The 14,773-nt window shown below is 35.4% G+C and overlaps 1 protein-coding gene and 1 long non-coding RNA gene across 3 annotated transcripts; one reads left to right on the top strand and one right to left on the bottom strand.

The window, feature by feature from the left end:
- The first annotated feature begins 894 nt into the window (after positions 1 to 894).
- On the top strand, positions 895 to 2,805 carry LOC145234802 (uncharacterized). Its single transcript, XR_013861351.1, has 3 exons — positions 895 to 998; positions 2,302 to 2,381; positions 2,525 to 2,805. It is a non-coding gene; the product is annotated as an uncharacterized LOC145234802 (long non-coding RNA).
- An 8,500-nt stretch (positions 2,806 to 11,305) lies between these two features.
- On the bottom strand, positions 11,306 to 14,059 carry LOC145232969 (uncharacterized). Of its 2 annotated transcripts, XM_080097630.1 has the most exons (4): positions 13,770 to 14,059; positions 13,579 to 13,699; positions 13,426 to 13,505; positions 11,306 to 13,271 (listed from the first exon to the last, which is right to left on the bottom strand). In XM_080097630.1, exons 2-4 carry the CDS (start codon positions 13,683 to 13,685, stop codon positions 13,252 to 13,254), a joined length of 207 nt encoding a protein of 68 aa, XP_079953756.1. In that variant the 5' UTR covers positions 13,686 to 13,699; positions 13,770 to 14,059; the 3' UTR covers positions 11,306 to 13,251. The 2 variants fall into 2 exon arrangements, with proteins under 2 accessions (XP_079953756.1, XP_079953755.1); XM_080097629.1 differs by having other exon boundaries at positions 13,579 to 14,059.
- Positions 14,060 to 14,773: the final 714 nt, after the last annotated feature.

The following is a 14,773-nucleotide window of genomic DNA, read 5'->3' as shown; positions in this document are numbered from 1 at the left end:
ACTTGTAGAGTTGTAATAAACAGATTTTTACTGCCAAAGGTTGCTCTTTACGAGACCTAATTTTGGATACAACAAACAATCAACGAAGTTTAGTGTTTGCTAATTTTATAAGTATTTGATGAATCTGTTATAGTCAAACACAAAGTATTTTCTAAACTTCTTTGGCCTTGCAGTGTCGATGAAACATTAGTCGAAAAACATGCTCTACCGAGAAACTATAGTACACCAGGCTCACTGAAGGCATATCATACCAAATCGGCCGGTGACCAGACTTTTCCACATGGCAAGATAGCCTGCGGCGGGTTTTAAACCGACGACATAAGTTTTGCCAGTAGTGCTTTACCAACTGAGCAACGCGTCGAATAACAAGCCGTTTGCCTGCCTCGTATGCTGCACATGTCAGTAGGGGATCGCCAGATATGACCATTAAGATTAACAAAATTTTGGCCCTGACGCGTTTATGCAGACCGGCGATAACAGCATACTCGTATATAAATCATGGGCCCTGTAAAGGCGTAATATATCGAATCAGCCGGTATAACCAAGCATTTCCAAATGGGAAGGCGTAGGCTAAAAAATCTAGCTTGCGGTGGGATTTGAGCTTATTAGAATGTGGAAGGAAGTTTTGATTGCCTTTTTTTGTCACTTCCTTAAAATGAGCCGTATTGACTTTCAGCTGCGACGTCGAAGTTCAAGGAATTAAACGTTTTAAATTGCTTTTTATAGTTGCTGTCTATTTTAAAATCGTGGTGTATTTTGAAGAAACTAGTTAGCTCAATTATTTTACCAGATTGATAAGTGGAAGTTGGTTTAATGTGCAAATTAAAGTTTAGTCATGGCTTGTAGTAGCAGCTTTATGTTTCTAAAACAGGCTCTTTGTTATTTTAGAAGCCAAAAATGACCAGGTGTATTGCGTTTGTGCTGATTTCGTTGCTGTTAATGAACTTGTCACCAGTCCATGGACGAAAACCCCTCCACCAGACCAGCAACAACGGGGGGTAAGTAGTTTAAATCAAACGTTTAAGCAAAAAAACTTTTACGATACTTGCAAGTAGCAAATCGTTGCGTCTAAATCAAAGTTGTAAGCCGACCCGAAATTTGAGCCCAATCCGAAAGTACAAGCCCGAAGCTCGGCTTCAACCTGAATCGTTGTTCAGAAGTCGTTTAGTCACGAAAGTTTGTTTGACAGGCCTCTGCTTAACAGCCTACAAAACGTACCATTGGACAGAATACTTAAATAAACATGGCGTTTTAGGGCTGTTGGGCATTCGGTGAAGTCCAGCAACTATATACTTAGTGGGCTAATTTTATCTGAAAAAAATACACAGAATTTAAATTCAGATCCGAATAAAGCCAGTTTGTGTAACAAAACCTAAGCCCGAACCCGGCTCGAACTTAAATCTCCAAAAGCCCGGCCCGACTTACTAGTCTAACTTGTTTTATAATGAGTTATTTTTTTGTGGTCCTGGCATGCACATTTAATACATTTGCACAGTTGTGCTTGAAGAAGCATGATCTCCTCGGCAAATCGTAATTTGCAGATATATTTGCAAATATACGACACGAAAGTGTTAAAATAAGGTCGCGTCCTTGTGTTTTAGACGTTAGTAAATAGTCAATATACAAATTCTATTGTCTTTGCATTTTTGTTTTTTTGATGGAGGACGTCGGTAAATAATGTAAACAAGTCTTCTAGCATTTTCTGATCCAGTAGAGGGTTAACAAAATGTTTGAAAAGCAAATCATTTTTTCTATATTTGGTTTTTTATATTTTTATACTTATACCAAACATTAAATCATATTCAGCAGCCATTTTTTTTGCAATACTAACCACTTCCACCACGTTTGGTCTCAACAGTTTCCGTATCAGGATTTTCAAAGCAGATGTTACTGAAATAATCCCAGAAATTAGTCGGAATTCCTGTTTAATAATTCTTTGTTATTTTTTATGCTGTTATCAGTTGCAGTTTGACTTGGCTCCAGCAAATAATTAACAAATATAACTTATCAGCCGAATCACAACTCTGTTGTGGCCAAACTTATCGGGTTTTCTTCAACATCTTTGATATTTATAATTATAAAACATTATTCAAAAAAACATGATTTCCAAATCATACAGAGACAAATATTCTTTACATCCTTTTATTCTAATGAAACGAAATTTTTTTTTTTTCCTTTTTTCACAACATTCACACAGTTATCCTAACACTGGGTTTCTCGATGTTTGAGTGGACCAACTTTGACTTAATTTCGGTGATTTTTGCTGGTTTTAAAAAGTTGAATGCTAATATGTGTTTGCAGTGTAAAAATTCCATGGGATAATATGAAGAACATGTTTGAAACTTGGAAGCTTGAAGAAGCAATGGAAAATATCCTTCGTGGTAAGTACACTTGACAAATCTAAAATATAATCTACAATTTTTTTACAATTAAGCTCAGCAATTTTTGTACGTTTGTACATGCTTGCGCACTGTAATAATTTTAATCAGCATTTTTCAATTTAATGGTTTGAATCTTGTTTTAGATCACCTCAGAGGATAAAAGCTCCCTAGTTTGTTGAAGAAAACGAAATCGTTGTTTATGTTATGCATAGTGTGTTTTGGTATGCAACCGCAGGTACAGCAAATAAAAGAGTAATAAAGCAAGTTTGTTGCAGTTACATTTCGCCGAATTAGTTTTCTTGGTCGGTATAGTCGCTTATTAGGTTCAGATGGAATAAAACAAACCAATAATATATTTCAATTATATTATGTTTCGCCAAAAACCTGCTGAGTAATAAAAAAACGACTTTTATAGTGCATTTTATAGACATTTCAGCAACGTTTGACAGTCGGGTCGGGTACGTGGGCTTGTGCTAGGGACGGCACTATACTGTTATTCAAAGGAGCTAAACTTAAGGGAAAAAGAAAGAATCAAATGCTTATGACTTAAAATCAGCTTAGACGAAGTTGTAACAATCGTGATGTATATTTCGTCGATGTCTGTATTTTTTATCATCAATTACTGAAAAAGTTTGATTGTGATCGTGGACATTAACATGCCTACTATTAGAGAAACAAAGCGTGTGAAAAGTATGTGTGCTTACTAAAACTTAAGGTGTATCACATTTCTTGAATATTACCGCCTGCATTACGACAGTTCGAAATTTGCTCGAAAATCAAGGTGATTAAGTATTGTTTTAACATGATTTTTATGCTTACAAATGTTGAAGCTGTAATACTTAATAACCGAGTTTAAGTCAGTCAATTCTTGAAAAGTCTCGCTTTCCCAATCAAACACGAGTCCAAAGCCAAATATCTTTCTTGAAAGACTAGACTTGGACTTGTTGTGCGTGTTAACCCTCTTAACCGTATGGAATCCGCCGATAAAATTCGGGTTCTCGGTTAGTACTTGAAGTTGAAACGGAATTATTTAAACAACTTAAAGCATAAATTATTTAAACATTATTAAACATATTGACGTGGCAGAGTCAGGGTGTAAATGTTTTCCAAACTAACTTCCCAACTTGTTGCCGCACCATTGAAAAGCTGACGTTGAAATAATTCATGGAAAAATACAGGGCAAATAGGTTATCAAAGTTTTTTGTTGATGTTGCGTTGGTGGCACTTCATATATGAAGTAAGCTTATTCTGTGAAGCATGAAAGTCTGCATACATGCTATTTCAATACCCACTAGTAAATAAACATTTTGTGACCTACGGGCATTTTAAATATATCCTACTAAAACAGTGGTTCCCAAAAAAAACTTTTTTCATATTTTTTTCAAAACGGTCCCTTTGCCATTATTTCGAAGGCTCGCGGTCGTTAAGCCTAAATGTGTATTTCATAAAAACGAAAGTTGATTGCAGGATTTTAGCTAGTTATGCAAAATTGCGCATAACAATCATCCAAAGACAGCATATGACATCACAAACAGGACAAAAACATTACGATTGTGCGCGAACAATTGCATTTTTGATAGTTGTCATTCAATAAAGGCCATTGTTTAGCAATGGAGACAGTCGATTCTCAATTCTACTTTGATTTAAACTTATTTAGTGGCACAAACTGACGCCAAATAAGATTATAGAATTACTTCAACCGCTTCGCGGTCCCCCAAAAATTGCCTCACGGACCCCTAAAGGACCGCGGACCCCAGTTTGGGAACCGCTGTACTAAAACAATGACAATGTGTCGCTATGTTGTCTATCACTAAGCAAAATAAACTCAACTGATATTTAAGGGTCGAAGGGTGTCAGTAAAGTCTAACCTTTCGTTGACCGTGGCTCCCTAAAACTAACTCTTTGACCTCATTGCCCCCTTCAAGTAAGGCTGTAGGACCTGTGGTCCCCTTAAAAAATGTAAATGGCAATCTCATGTTGGAATTCGGTACTAATTTCGACTTTAAACAGGTCGAATAGAATAATCAATAATCCGTAATCGTAAAAAAACTCAATATAGACAAATAGTACGTGAAATAGTCGATTAAATTAAGGAATAAAGTTAAAAAGGAAATGGATTTCAGTGGGTGTTTCTGGTGATTCTACACCCGTGGCCCCCCGGAACACAGTTTGTGGCCCCCCTGGGGGGCCATGGGTCCTGGTTGAGAACCACTGGTCTAGACTTAAAATGAGCTACAATTCTCTATGTTAGATTTGTGTAACATTTTGATTTAATAATACTTCTAAACTATACAACAAAGCAATCCCACAAAACCGTTTTGTTTGTCTATTTATTACTATCATTATAAGAGTGCGAAATAATAGCAAACTTATTATTTCTTTCAAACAAACACTGATGTTGTCATCTTTCCAATCTTAGACTCTTTCATGTAGTTCTGAAAACAAAAAGCGTGTTAATTGTACTGTACATTTGTAGCCAGGGTAAATAATTTTGTCCTCGTATTTGACACATGCACATATGGGTCACGGAAAAATTTAACTGAAAACTATAGTTTTACGATTTTTTTGTTTAATTTTTTTCATACCAGCATCAAACATATCTTCCAGGGCATGCTCCAAGGCAGTTGTTTCAAACCTGTTTCGCGCGTCGTAGCCAATTGAGACACTAAAAAGTGAACATTTTTAATATGCAACTAAACGAATCAGATAACTTTCAGTCTTACCCGCCATTGATGCTGGTTGCAAGACCATATCGATTAACTAATCTTTTACCAGATGCAACATTGACCAGAAACGCGGATAGCAACAACAATGCAACAAGTTTATTCATGTTATTGTTTATTTCTGCAAGCAATTTCAAAAAGTTGTTGTATTGTCACAGTATCCTGTACGCCCATGTCCCCATTTTTTAAACATTGTTCTTATTTTACATTAAAACCCATTCGATAGTACTTGCTTCTGTTTTATAGAGTTTTATTTAGACATCTAACCCAAAACTTCCAAAAATTTCATTTTATTTTGTTCTACAGCTTTACTATTCCAATACTTCATACCAATGCTTTTTTCCAATACTTCATACCAATGCTCAACAACGTGGTGGCTTAACCTATACTCAAATACTGACTGCCAACCGTATGGCCCAGTTATCATAATTGTGCTTTTGTTTATACGACCAGGGCAGCAAACACTAAAACTTATCAGAAAGAGGATCTACTTTCCAACAAATACCCCATATACTTGCGGAAGTTAATACACAACCGGCCAAACAATAACAGTTACGAAATACTAAATAAACTATAGCACGAATGAAATGGTTAGTGCTACGATGTGGGTGTTGTTATATAATCATTGATCTACAAACAAGGAGTTGTGAGACGCAGCACCCTTAACAAAGTGTGACCGGCATGTCGAATGCGGCTGTCTAAGATATTTCTTCAAACTTGGCCTATACACCCTTGGAATTATAAAGCAAGTGTCGACAAAATGCTGCAAACACATACAGAGACAATTATATTCCATGTAACTTTTTATTGTGATTGTAAACTTTAACCGTGTTATTTATTTAATTTTGATTTATTATTTATATTTCAGTCACACAGCAAAACAAAAGCCACCAAAGACAAAAAATATTTCCTTGCTCTTTCAACATCCAGGCAGCTTTTGTTTGCATCGTTAATTATCCTCTGCTTCGCTTCAAATCTAAAAGATCGAAACATAAAACGTTAAAACCAAGTTATAAGTGGGTATGGTTGAGCAAACAACCATAAAAGATGCAATTGTGTTTTGGATTTTTGATAAGAACAGCTCTTATACTTTATTCTATCTTTACTTAGCAACTAATAAAACGTTGCAAAACAAAACTGTGGCCTATGCTGATACTAACCATTAAGCATTTTCCCCATTTCTTCTTCCAACTGCAAAGTTTCTAACCTGTTCTTAACATTGTCGTAGAAAAGACTTTGACTGCAAAAAAGATGGCATTTTAATTCTCTTAAATGTTTTCTACGTCAACAATTTAGGGCCCAAAGGTCTTGCAGTAATGTTAAAAGTTCTACAAATGCAAAAGTAAGTACTTTTTACCCTCCATTGTTGCTGTGCAAACCTATATTGCTACATCGGCTTAATAGACGATAAATTTAATAACAGGACTCATGATATCAACAAAATCGCAAGTAATTTAACCATGTTTAACCACAAGTTTGAGTCACTAAACTTAAGGAACAATAGTACATTAATTGGGACACCACACTCCTAGTTTTTTTCAGATAACACTGTTTCATTTATTCTCTATGCGGAAAGCCAAATACAACAGATGAGCCTTTAGCGGAAACTGTTGCAGCTTCGTTAACACCGGTAACAAAACAATTATAATTTTTCGTGACCAATATGAACAAGCACTATAAAACGTAAAGTAAATGTTGGTTCGGTACATAATTAAGATACCCATTGGATTTCCACAAAACGTATTTGACCATCACATAAAATAGTTAAGGAAAACAAATTATGTTTCTTACTCTGCATCATTGGTTTCCAAACTTAAAAACTGGGCACAGACTGATGACACACGCATCAACATGACTGATGATATCAGCAAAATCGCAAGTAATTTAGCCATGTCTTATCTTAAGGTCAGCTTTGCAACTTAACAAAGAATAGCAAAGTTAGGAAACCATATCCATCACAGGTTTAGATTTCTAATTGCCAATAAAAATCTAAAACTTTGTCTAAAGCTTTTAGGCTTATTGTCAGCCAGATCAGTTACCAAAATTTATTTTTTGTTATGAATCAAAGTTTGTGTCATAATAAATCGTAACATGTATATTTAAACGCCAGCTTTGTCCACGCTGTTGGAAAGCAAATATATGCAACAACAGCTAACACCAACTTAGGACACAAATGTGCATTTTATTACACGTTCAATATCAGATAAATAGCAACTACGAATAAATAGCAACCTACGAGGCACCAGACAGAGGTCCCTAAACGCAAGTTTGACTTTACTGAAAAAAACATTGCAAGCTAATTCCTTTCAATTACTTGAAATTTTTTAGCAATTTCCACACAAAAAACGATGATGTGGAAACGGGAGCAGACTAGACTTACTGCTATAGTATCCTTTTTTCTGAAAATAAAATGTGCGCTTCCTACTAGGCAAAAAGAGTGCGCTACCTACTAGGCACATTGTGAGAAGGCGTTCTACAAAGTTCTAAGTCTGCCCTTACAAATATTTTAAGGCATTTTGTTCTAATGGACAAAGGGAAATGTTAATTCTATCTAATGGACAAAGCATTTCAACAGTTGCAATAATAAAAGTGCACCGATACAGATTTTTGATTTCAATGGTAGAGCCATTAACACCATACCTCACCATACCTAGGTGGCGTAAAGAGTTAAATTATTAATTTAGCAACTTTAAAGAGAGCAGGGTTGGAAAGCAAGTTTTAAAGTTAGTTTCGTTTAAATTTTAATGATAATACCTTACCTCAAACCTAAAAGCCCTTACCGTGAGCATGTTTGAAGACATGCCGCTTTAAAGTATTTGTGCTCTATGTGCCACTTATCGAAATTTAGCTAAATGTGGGTCTGCCGTGGTGTTAGTAGATTTTCAAACGTTACATAACTTTTGACAACTTTAAACAAACTTGTCTAGTAAAGGTAAAAAGAGATTGAAATTGTTTACGGTTCAACGTCGCCATCCTACAAATTAATGCAAAACCATTAGGATGTCAATCCACTTTAATCACCGCGCCAAGTAGGCCTTTGTGTTAAACTTACTGTGGTGTAATAACAAGCTTTAGTATAGAAATGCTCATTGACAAGTTTATTGAGAACAAACCAAAATGCATTAAGATTTTGTGAAACTGTGTTTTTATAACTTAAATTGGGTGTTTAAGGTGTACGTGCAACCTAGCAAACAGCCAAAATCTTAACATACATATGTATAACGTCCAAACACTCAAGTATAGCAGGAGGTTGATAATTCAGAACGAGGTTATTAAAAAACAAAAATTGGCTTTAATACCCACGGTCTTAAAAATTGCTTGATCTGGTGTTATTCAACCATTGTGCCGCGACACACTTTATGCAGCCATTATTTTGAAGATTTTGTTATACATTGTGTATTTTTCCTGCAAAGTTCGCCACAAACAGAAGTGTAGTTTCTTAATGGGGCGCAACTCAAGAAATGTTGGAATACACTTACTTGATCAATATCAAAAACATCAGTTTTGTTTCAATGTTTGTATTCTATGTTTTGCGTTGTTTATTCACGAAGGTTTTTTTGCAACAAAAAGTTACTAAGGTTTAGATTATTTTAAGTTGCCTATTGATTCGGAATGAAACTGGTGATGTTTCTGATGCATTTACTGCTAGTCAGCATTACAACAAGTTTTGCCACAGTTGAGCCTCTAACTTCAGTTAACGGCGGGTGAGTAGAAACGCTTTTTTTTCAATCGTCATCCTGTTATGATACTTTTTTAGATTCATGGTTAATGTTTGATCAAACACCATGTAACATTGAGTATATTTGACCAATTTTTTACCATCTGGGTTTCACGGAAACAAACAGATCTGAAAGGAATGCAGAAGATTGCAAAACAAGTTTCTTGAAAAATGTGGTCAGATGAGAAATACAAAATAATACCTCTCCGAATATTTCAAAATTGAATTTAACAGGCTTTTGAAGTGCATATAGATTAACATTAAAGAATTACAAGAAGTTGCTTTCAGTAAACATGTAACCTATTGTACTCTTCGGTATGTTTTGTTTTCCACACATGCTCCACTCATTCCTCATCTGTTACTGTATGTATTTGTATTTATCGTATTTCAACTTTGATAAGGATATATATTGTTTAACTCTGGTTGCCAAATGATTGTTTCTATGAACGAGTTGTAGAGTGACGTAACCAGTGTTGTGAGCGGTTTCGAAATTTGAACTCAAAGTTAACCGGAACCAAAAAGTACAGGACTAAAACCGAGCCCGAACTACATTTGTTTAAAACAGAGCCCGAATTATAGTTGGTGAAACTTCGGCCTAAATGAAATGCTCTACCGAGAAACCATAGTACGCCAGGCCCATTGAAGGCATCATACCGAATCAGCCGGTGACCAGTCATTGCCACATGGCAAGATAGCCTGCGGTGGGTCTTGAACCCACGCCAGGAGTTTTGCCGTGAGTCGCGCTTTACCAACTGAGCTACACAGGTTCAGCCGTGAGCCCGTCACATATCGAATTACAAGCAACGTTCCTATGTTGGAGATGTCAGCTTCGTAGTAGGGGATCGCCACATTGTCCATTAATCAGTTAATATGAACAAAATTTCGTTACTGGGATAAGCCATGAAGCGTTCATGCACTAGCGATCACGGCATGAAACCGTTTTACCGAATCAGCTGGTCACCAAGCATTCCCATATGGCAAGGCGTAGGATAGAAAATTCTAGCCTGCAATTGCCTTTGAACATCTTAAAAGGTGGAAGGAAGTTTTGATTGCCTTTTTGTCACTTCCTAAAAAACCCATTGGAGAGTATAATTGTCTTCATGTGCTGTTTTATTGACTTTTCTCTAGGACGTAGAAGTTCAAGATATATTGGTTGAAATCACAAACGGTTTGAATTGCTTTTTTAATTTGCTGCCTATTCAAAAAATGGTGATATATTTTGAAGAAACTGGTTGGACAAGTGGAAGTTGGCTTAATGTGTAAAATTCAAGTTAAGTCATTAAAATTGCACAATCTGTGTTCATTAACAGTTTGGTTTGGGCTTGTAGTAACAGCTTTATATATTTCACAAGCTGACTCTTTTCTTAAGCTTTAAAAAGCAAAAAAATGTCCAGGTTTATTGCATTTGTGCTGATGTCGATGCTGTTGATGAACTTGTCAACAATCTATGGAAGACCACCTGGCCAGCTCACCAGCGTCAACGGAGGGTAAGAAGTTTACATCGAACGTTGTGCAAGATACTTTTACGATACTTGCAATTAGCAAAACATTGTGTCTGAACTAGTGTTTTAAATAAGGTTATTCCTTCAAAAGTGCGGTCTTAGCAGTCTGTGTCGTCCGTAATTTGGGTTCATGACAAAAGTTATGCATGGAACTTTACATTTTACAAAGCGTACTATTGTACTGAAGTATACAAACAAGTTCAAAATGACGTTTATGCATTAGATTTAATTAGTTAGCACGGTTTTGTTTGAAGAAAGCAGCAAAATCTTTCTCGGCAAATCGAATATGCGTCACGCATATGTTGAAACACGCAGTAAAAGGTACAAATTGAACTTGCAAATGCCTTAAAAAAACACATGTCGTAAATGATGTTGACGTGGCCAAAACAGGGATGGAAACAAAACCCTTCCTTGTCTTTTTAAAGCAACAAAGATGTATAGGTTTTTTTCAGTGACTTTTTTTCGCATGTGGCATAAAAAATTGTATAAAAACGCAAATCATTTTTTTGGTTTGATAGTCTTCATTTTTATACTTGCACAAAACATTACATCATATTTAGCAACCGTTATATTATTGCAATACTAACCACTTCCACCGCGTTGGGTCTCAACAGTTTCCGTATTAGGATTTTCATAGCAGATGTTACTGAAATAATCCCAGAAATTGGTCGGAATTCCTTTTTCATAATGCTTTATTATTTTTATGCTGTTATCAGTTGCAGTTTGACTTGGCTCCAGCAAATAATTAACAAATATAACTTTTCTGCTGAATCTACACTCTGTCATGGCCAAACATATCAGATTTTCTTGACTTATCTTGCTTTGCAGTAAAGACAGGCGGCAGTGGTTCGTTATTCGATCATCAAGATCTTCTATATAATTCTAAAACATTAGTCAAAAGACATGCTTTCCAAACCACACAGAGACAAATATTCATTACATCGCTTGATTCTAATGAAACGAAATTTGTTTCTACTTAAACTTGGCTTTTTTTCACAACATTCACACAGTTATTCTTAAGACGGAGTTTCTCGATCTTTGAGAGGGCCAACTTTAACTTAATTTCGATGATTTTTGCTGGTTTTGTAAAGTTAAATGTTAATATGTTTTAGCACTGGAAACGTTAAGCACGACAATATGAAGAACATGTCTGATACTTTAAAGCTTGAAGAAGCAAGGGAAAAAAACTTTCGTGGTGAGTATACTTGACAAATCTAGAATATAATCTAAATGTTTCGTCGACAATTAAGCTTACCAATTTTTGTACGTTTGTAAGTGCTTACCTACTGTATTAATTTTAAGCAGCATTTTTAAATTCAATAGCTTGAATCTTTTTTTTAGATCACCTCCTCAGAGGATAAAAGCTCCTCCTATAGTTTGTTGAAGAAAACGAAATCGTTGATTATGTTAACGCATATAGTTTGTTTTGATATGCAACAGCAAAATTATCGGTTCAGCAAATAAAAGATTAATGAAACAATGTTGCAATGTGTGTTAAATTTGGCCGAATTCATTCCCATTTGTTTGTTTGTTTGTTTTTTGGTCGGTATAGTCGCTAATTTAGGTTCAAAATGGAATTAAACAAACCAATCATATATTTTAATTATATTATATTTCGCCAAAAACCTGCTGAGCAATTTTAAAAATCGGCTTTTATAGTGCATTTTATAGGCATTTCTGCAACTTTAGACAGTCGGGTACTTGGGCATGTGCTAGGGACGGCACTATAGTGTTATTCAAAGGAGCTAAACTTAAGGGGATAATAAGGAAGCAAATGCGTCTGACATAAAATCACCTTACACGAAGTTGTAACAATCGAAATATTTATTTCGTCGATACCTGTATTCTTTATCATCAATTACTGAAAACGTTTGACTCAGTGATAGTGGACATTAACATGCCTACTATTAGAGGGACAGATCCTGTGAAAAGTACTTTTACTTACTTAAACTTAAGGTGTAGCTCATATCTTTGAGTACTACCACCTGCATTACTTTAATTCAAAATTTGTTCGAAAGTTAAGGTGGTTAACCCTTTAACTGCTGAATTTGTTTTGACAAAAATCAATGTTTGGACATGCTCTTGCTCTTCATGGTTTGAATGTTGTTTTAATATGAATTTTATGCCTACAAAAGCTGAAACTGTAATTCTTATCAAACGAGTTTAGGTCAGTTAATTCTTAGAAAGACTCGCTTTAACAACTAGACACGAGTCCAAAGCAAAATATCTTGGTTAAACTTGTTGTCCGAGTTAACCCTTTACCCTTACTTTGAATCCGCCGAAAAAGTTTGGGTTCTGGGTTCGTACTTGAAGTTGAAACGGAATTATTTAAACAACTTATAGCATAAATTATTCAAACATGTATTTAAATATATTGACGTGGCACAGTCAGGGTGTACATTTTTTCCATACTGGCTTCCCAACTTGCTGCCACACCATTGAAAAGCTGACGTTTAAGTAATTCATAGAAAAATATAGGGCAGATAAGTTATCAAAGTTTTTATATTGATTTTGCGTGAGTGGCATTATGAAGTATATTCGTGAAACATGAAAGTCTGGATACATGCTATTTCAATACCCACTAGTAAATGAATTTTTTGTAACCTATTCGGACATTTTAAAATATATCCTGCTAAAACAATGTCAACGTGTCGCTATATTGTCTATCACCAAACGAAAAAAAACTCAACTAATACTCAAAGGTCGACATGTCAGTATAGCCTATACTTAAAATGATCTACATTTGTCTATGTTAGATTCTTGTTACATTTTAATCTAATATAATAGTTTTGAAGTAATGTAAACGACAAAACAATCTCACAAAACCGTTTTGTTTGTCTATTTATTACTATAATTATAAGAGTGCGAAATAATAGCAAATTTATTATTTCTTTCAGACAAACACTGAGGTTTTCATCTTTCTAATCTTAGACTCTTTCATGTAGTTCTGAAAAAAAAAATCGTGTTAATTGTACTGTGCATTTGTAGCCAGGGTAAAGAATACAAATTGTCCTCGTATTTGACAAAGTCACATATGGGTCAAGGAAAAATGTAACTGAAAAATATACTTTTAGGATTTATTTGTTTAATTTTTTTAATACCAGCATCGAACATATCTTCCAGGACATGCTCCAAGGCAGTTGCTTCGAACCTGTTTTGGGCGTCGTAGCCAATTGAGATACTAAGATAAAAAAGTAAACATTTTTCAAACGCAACTAAACGATTCGGGAAAACTTTCAGCTTTTTGGTCTTACCCGCCATTGATGCTGGTTGCAAGACCATATCGATGAACTAATCTTTTTCCAGATGCAACATTGACCAGAAACGCGGATAGCAACAACAATGCAACAAGTTTATTCATGTTATTGTTTATTTCTGCAAGCAATTTCAAAAACTTAGGAACACTATGCACGGACTTGAAAAGTAGTTTAATCATAAACATTACTGCCAAGGTAGTGGTGTATATAGAATACATCGTGTAGACGTTTCGACAATCTCTGTTGTCATCATCAGTACATGTTTTCAATCAAGCTGTGGAACACGGTATATAAAGCACTAAGGAAAAAAAAAGAAAAGAAAGGGAAGGCAGATGTGTGAAGTGACGTCACAGACGATAACAGGGAACGACGTTTAGAACGGTGGCGTAGACGAAAAGATAAGAACCGGAGATATGGGTCAGGTGTTGAACAGACGCAAGGGCATGGAAACTGTGTCGATGTTGAGCTCGGGTTCATGCCTTTGAGTAAAAAGCGATTCGAGAAACAACAGTCTCACGCGGTTTTGGTTTGCGTCCAAAATCTCTGTTCCACAGCTTGATTGAAAACATGTACTGATGATGACAACAGAGATTGTCGAAACGTCTACACGATGTATTCTATATACACCACTACCTTGGCAGTAATGTTTATGATTAAACAATTTCAAAAAGTTGTTGAATTGTCACAGTATCCTGTACGCCCATGTCCCCATTTTTTAAACATTGTTCTTATTTTACATTAAAACCCATTCGATAGTACTTGCTTCTGTTTTATTGATTATTATTTAGACATCTAACCCAAAACTTCCAAAAATTTCATTTTATTTTGTTCTACAGCTTTACTGTTCCAATACTTCGTACCAATGCTTACTGAACGAAGTGATGACTTAACCTATACTCAAATACTGACTGCCAACCGTATGGCCCAGTTATCATAATTGTGCTTTTGTTTATACGACCAGGGCAGCAAACACTAAAACTTATCAGAAAGAGGATCTACTTTCCAAAAAATACCCCATATACTTGCGGAAGTTAATACCCAACCGGCCAAACAATAACAGTTACGAAATACTAAATAAACTATAGCACGAATGAAATGATTTATACTACGATGTGGGTGTTGTCAAATAATCATTGATCTACAACAAGGAGTTGTGAGACGCAGCACCCTACACAAAGTGTGACCGGCATGT

This window comes from Phallusia mammillata, chromosome 6 (assembly GCF_965637545.1).
Source record: "Phallusia mammillata chromosome 6, kaPhaMamm4.hap1.1, whole genome shotgun sequence".
Classification (NCBI taxonomy): domain Eukaryota; kingdom Metazoa; phylum Chordata; class Ascidiacea; order Phlebobranchia; family Ascidiidae; genus Phallusia; species Phallusia mammillata.
The sequence above is the reverse complement of the archived record's forward strand: the minus strand, read 5'-3'. Positions and strand labels throughout refer to the sequence as shown.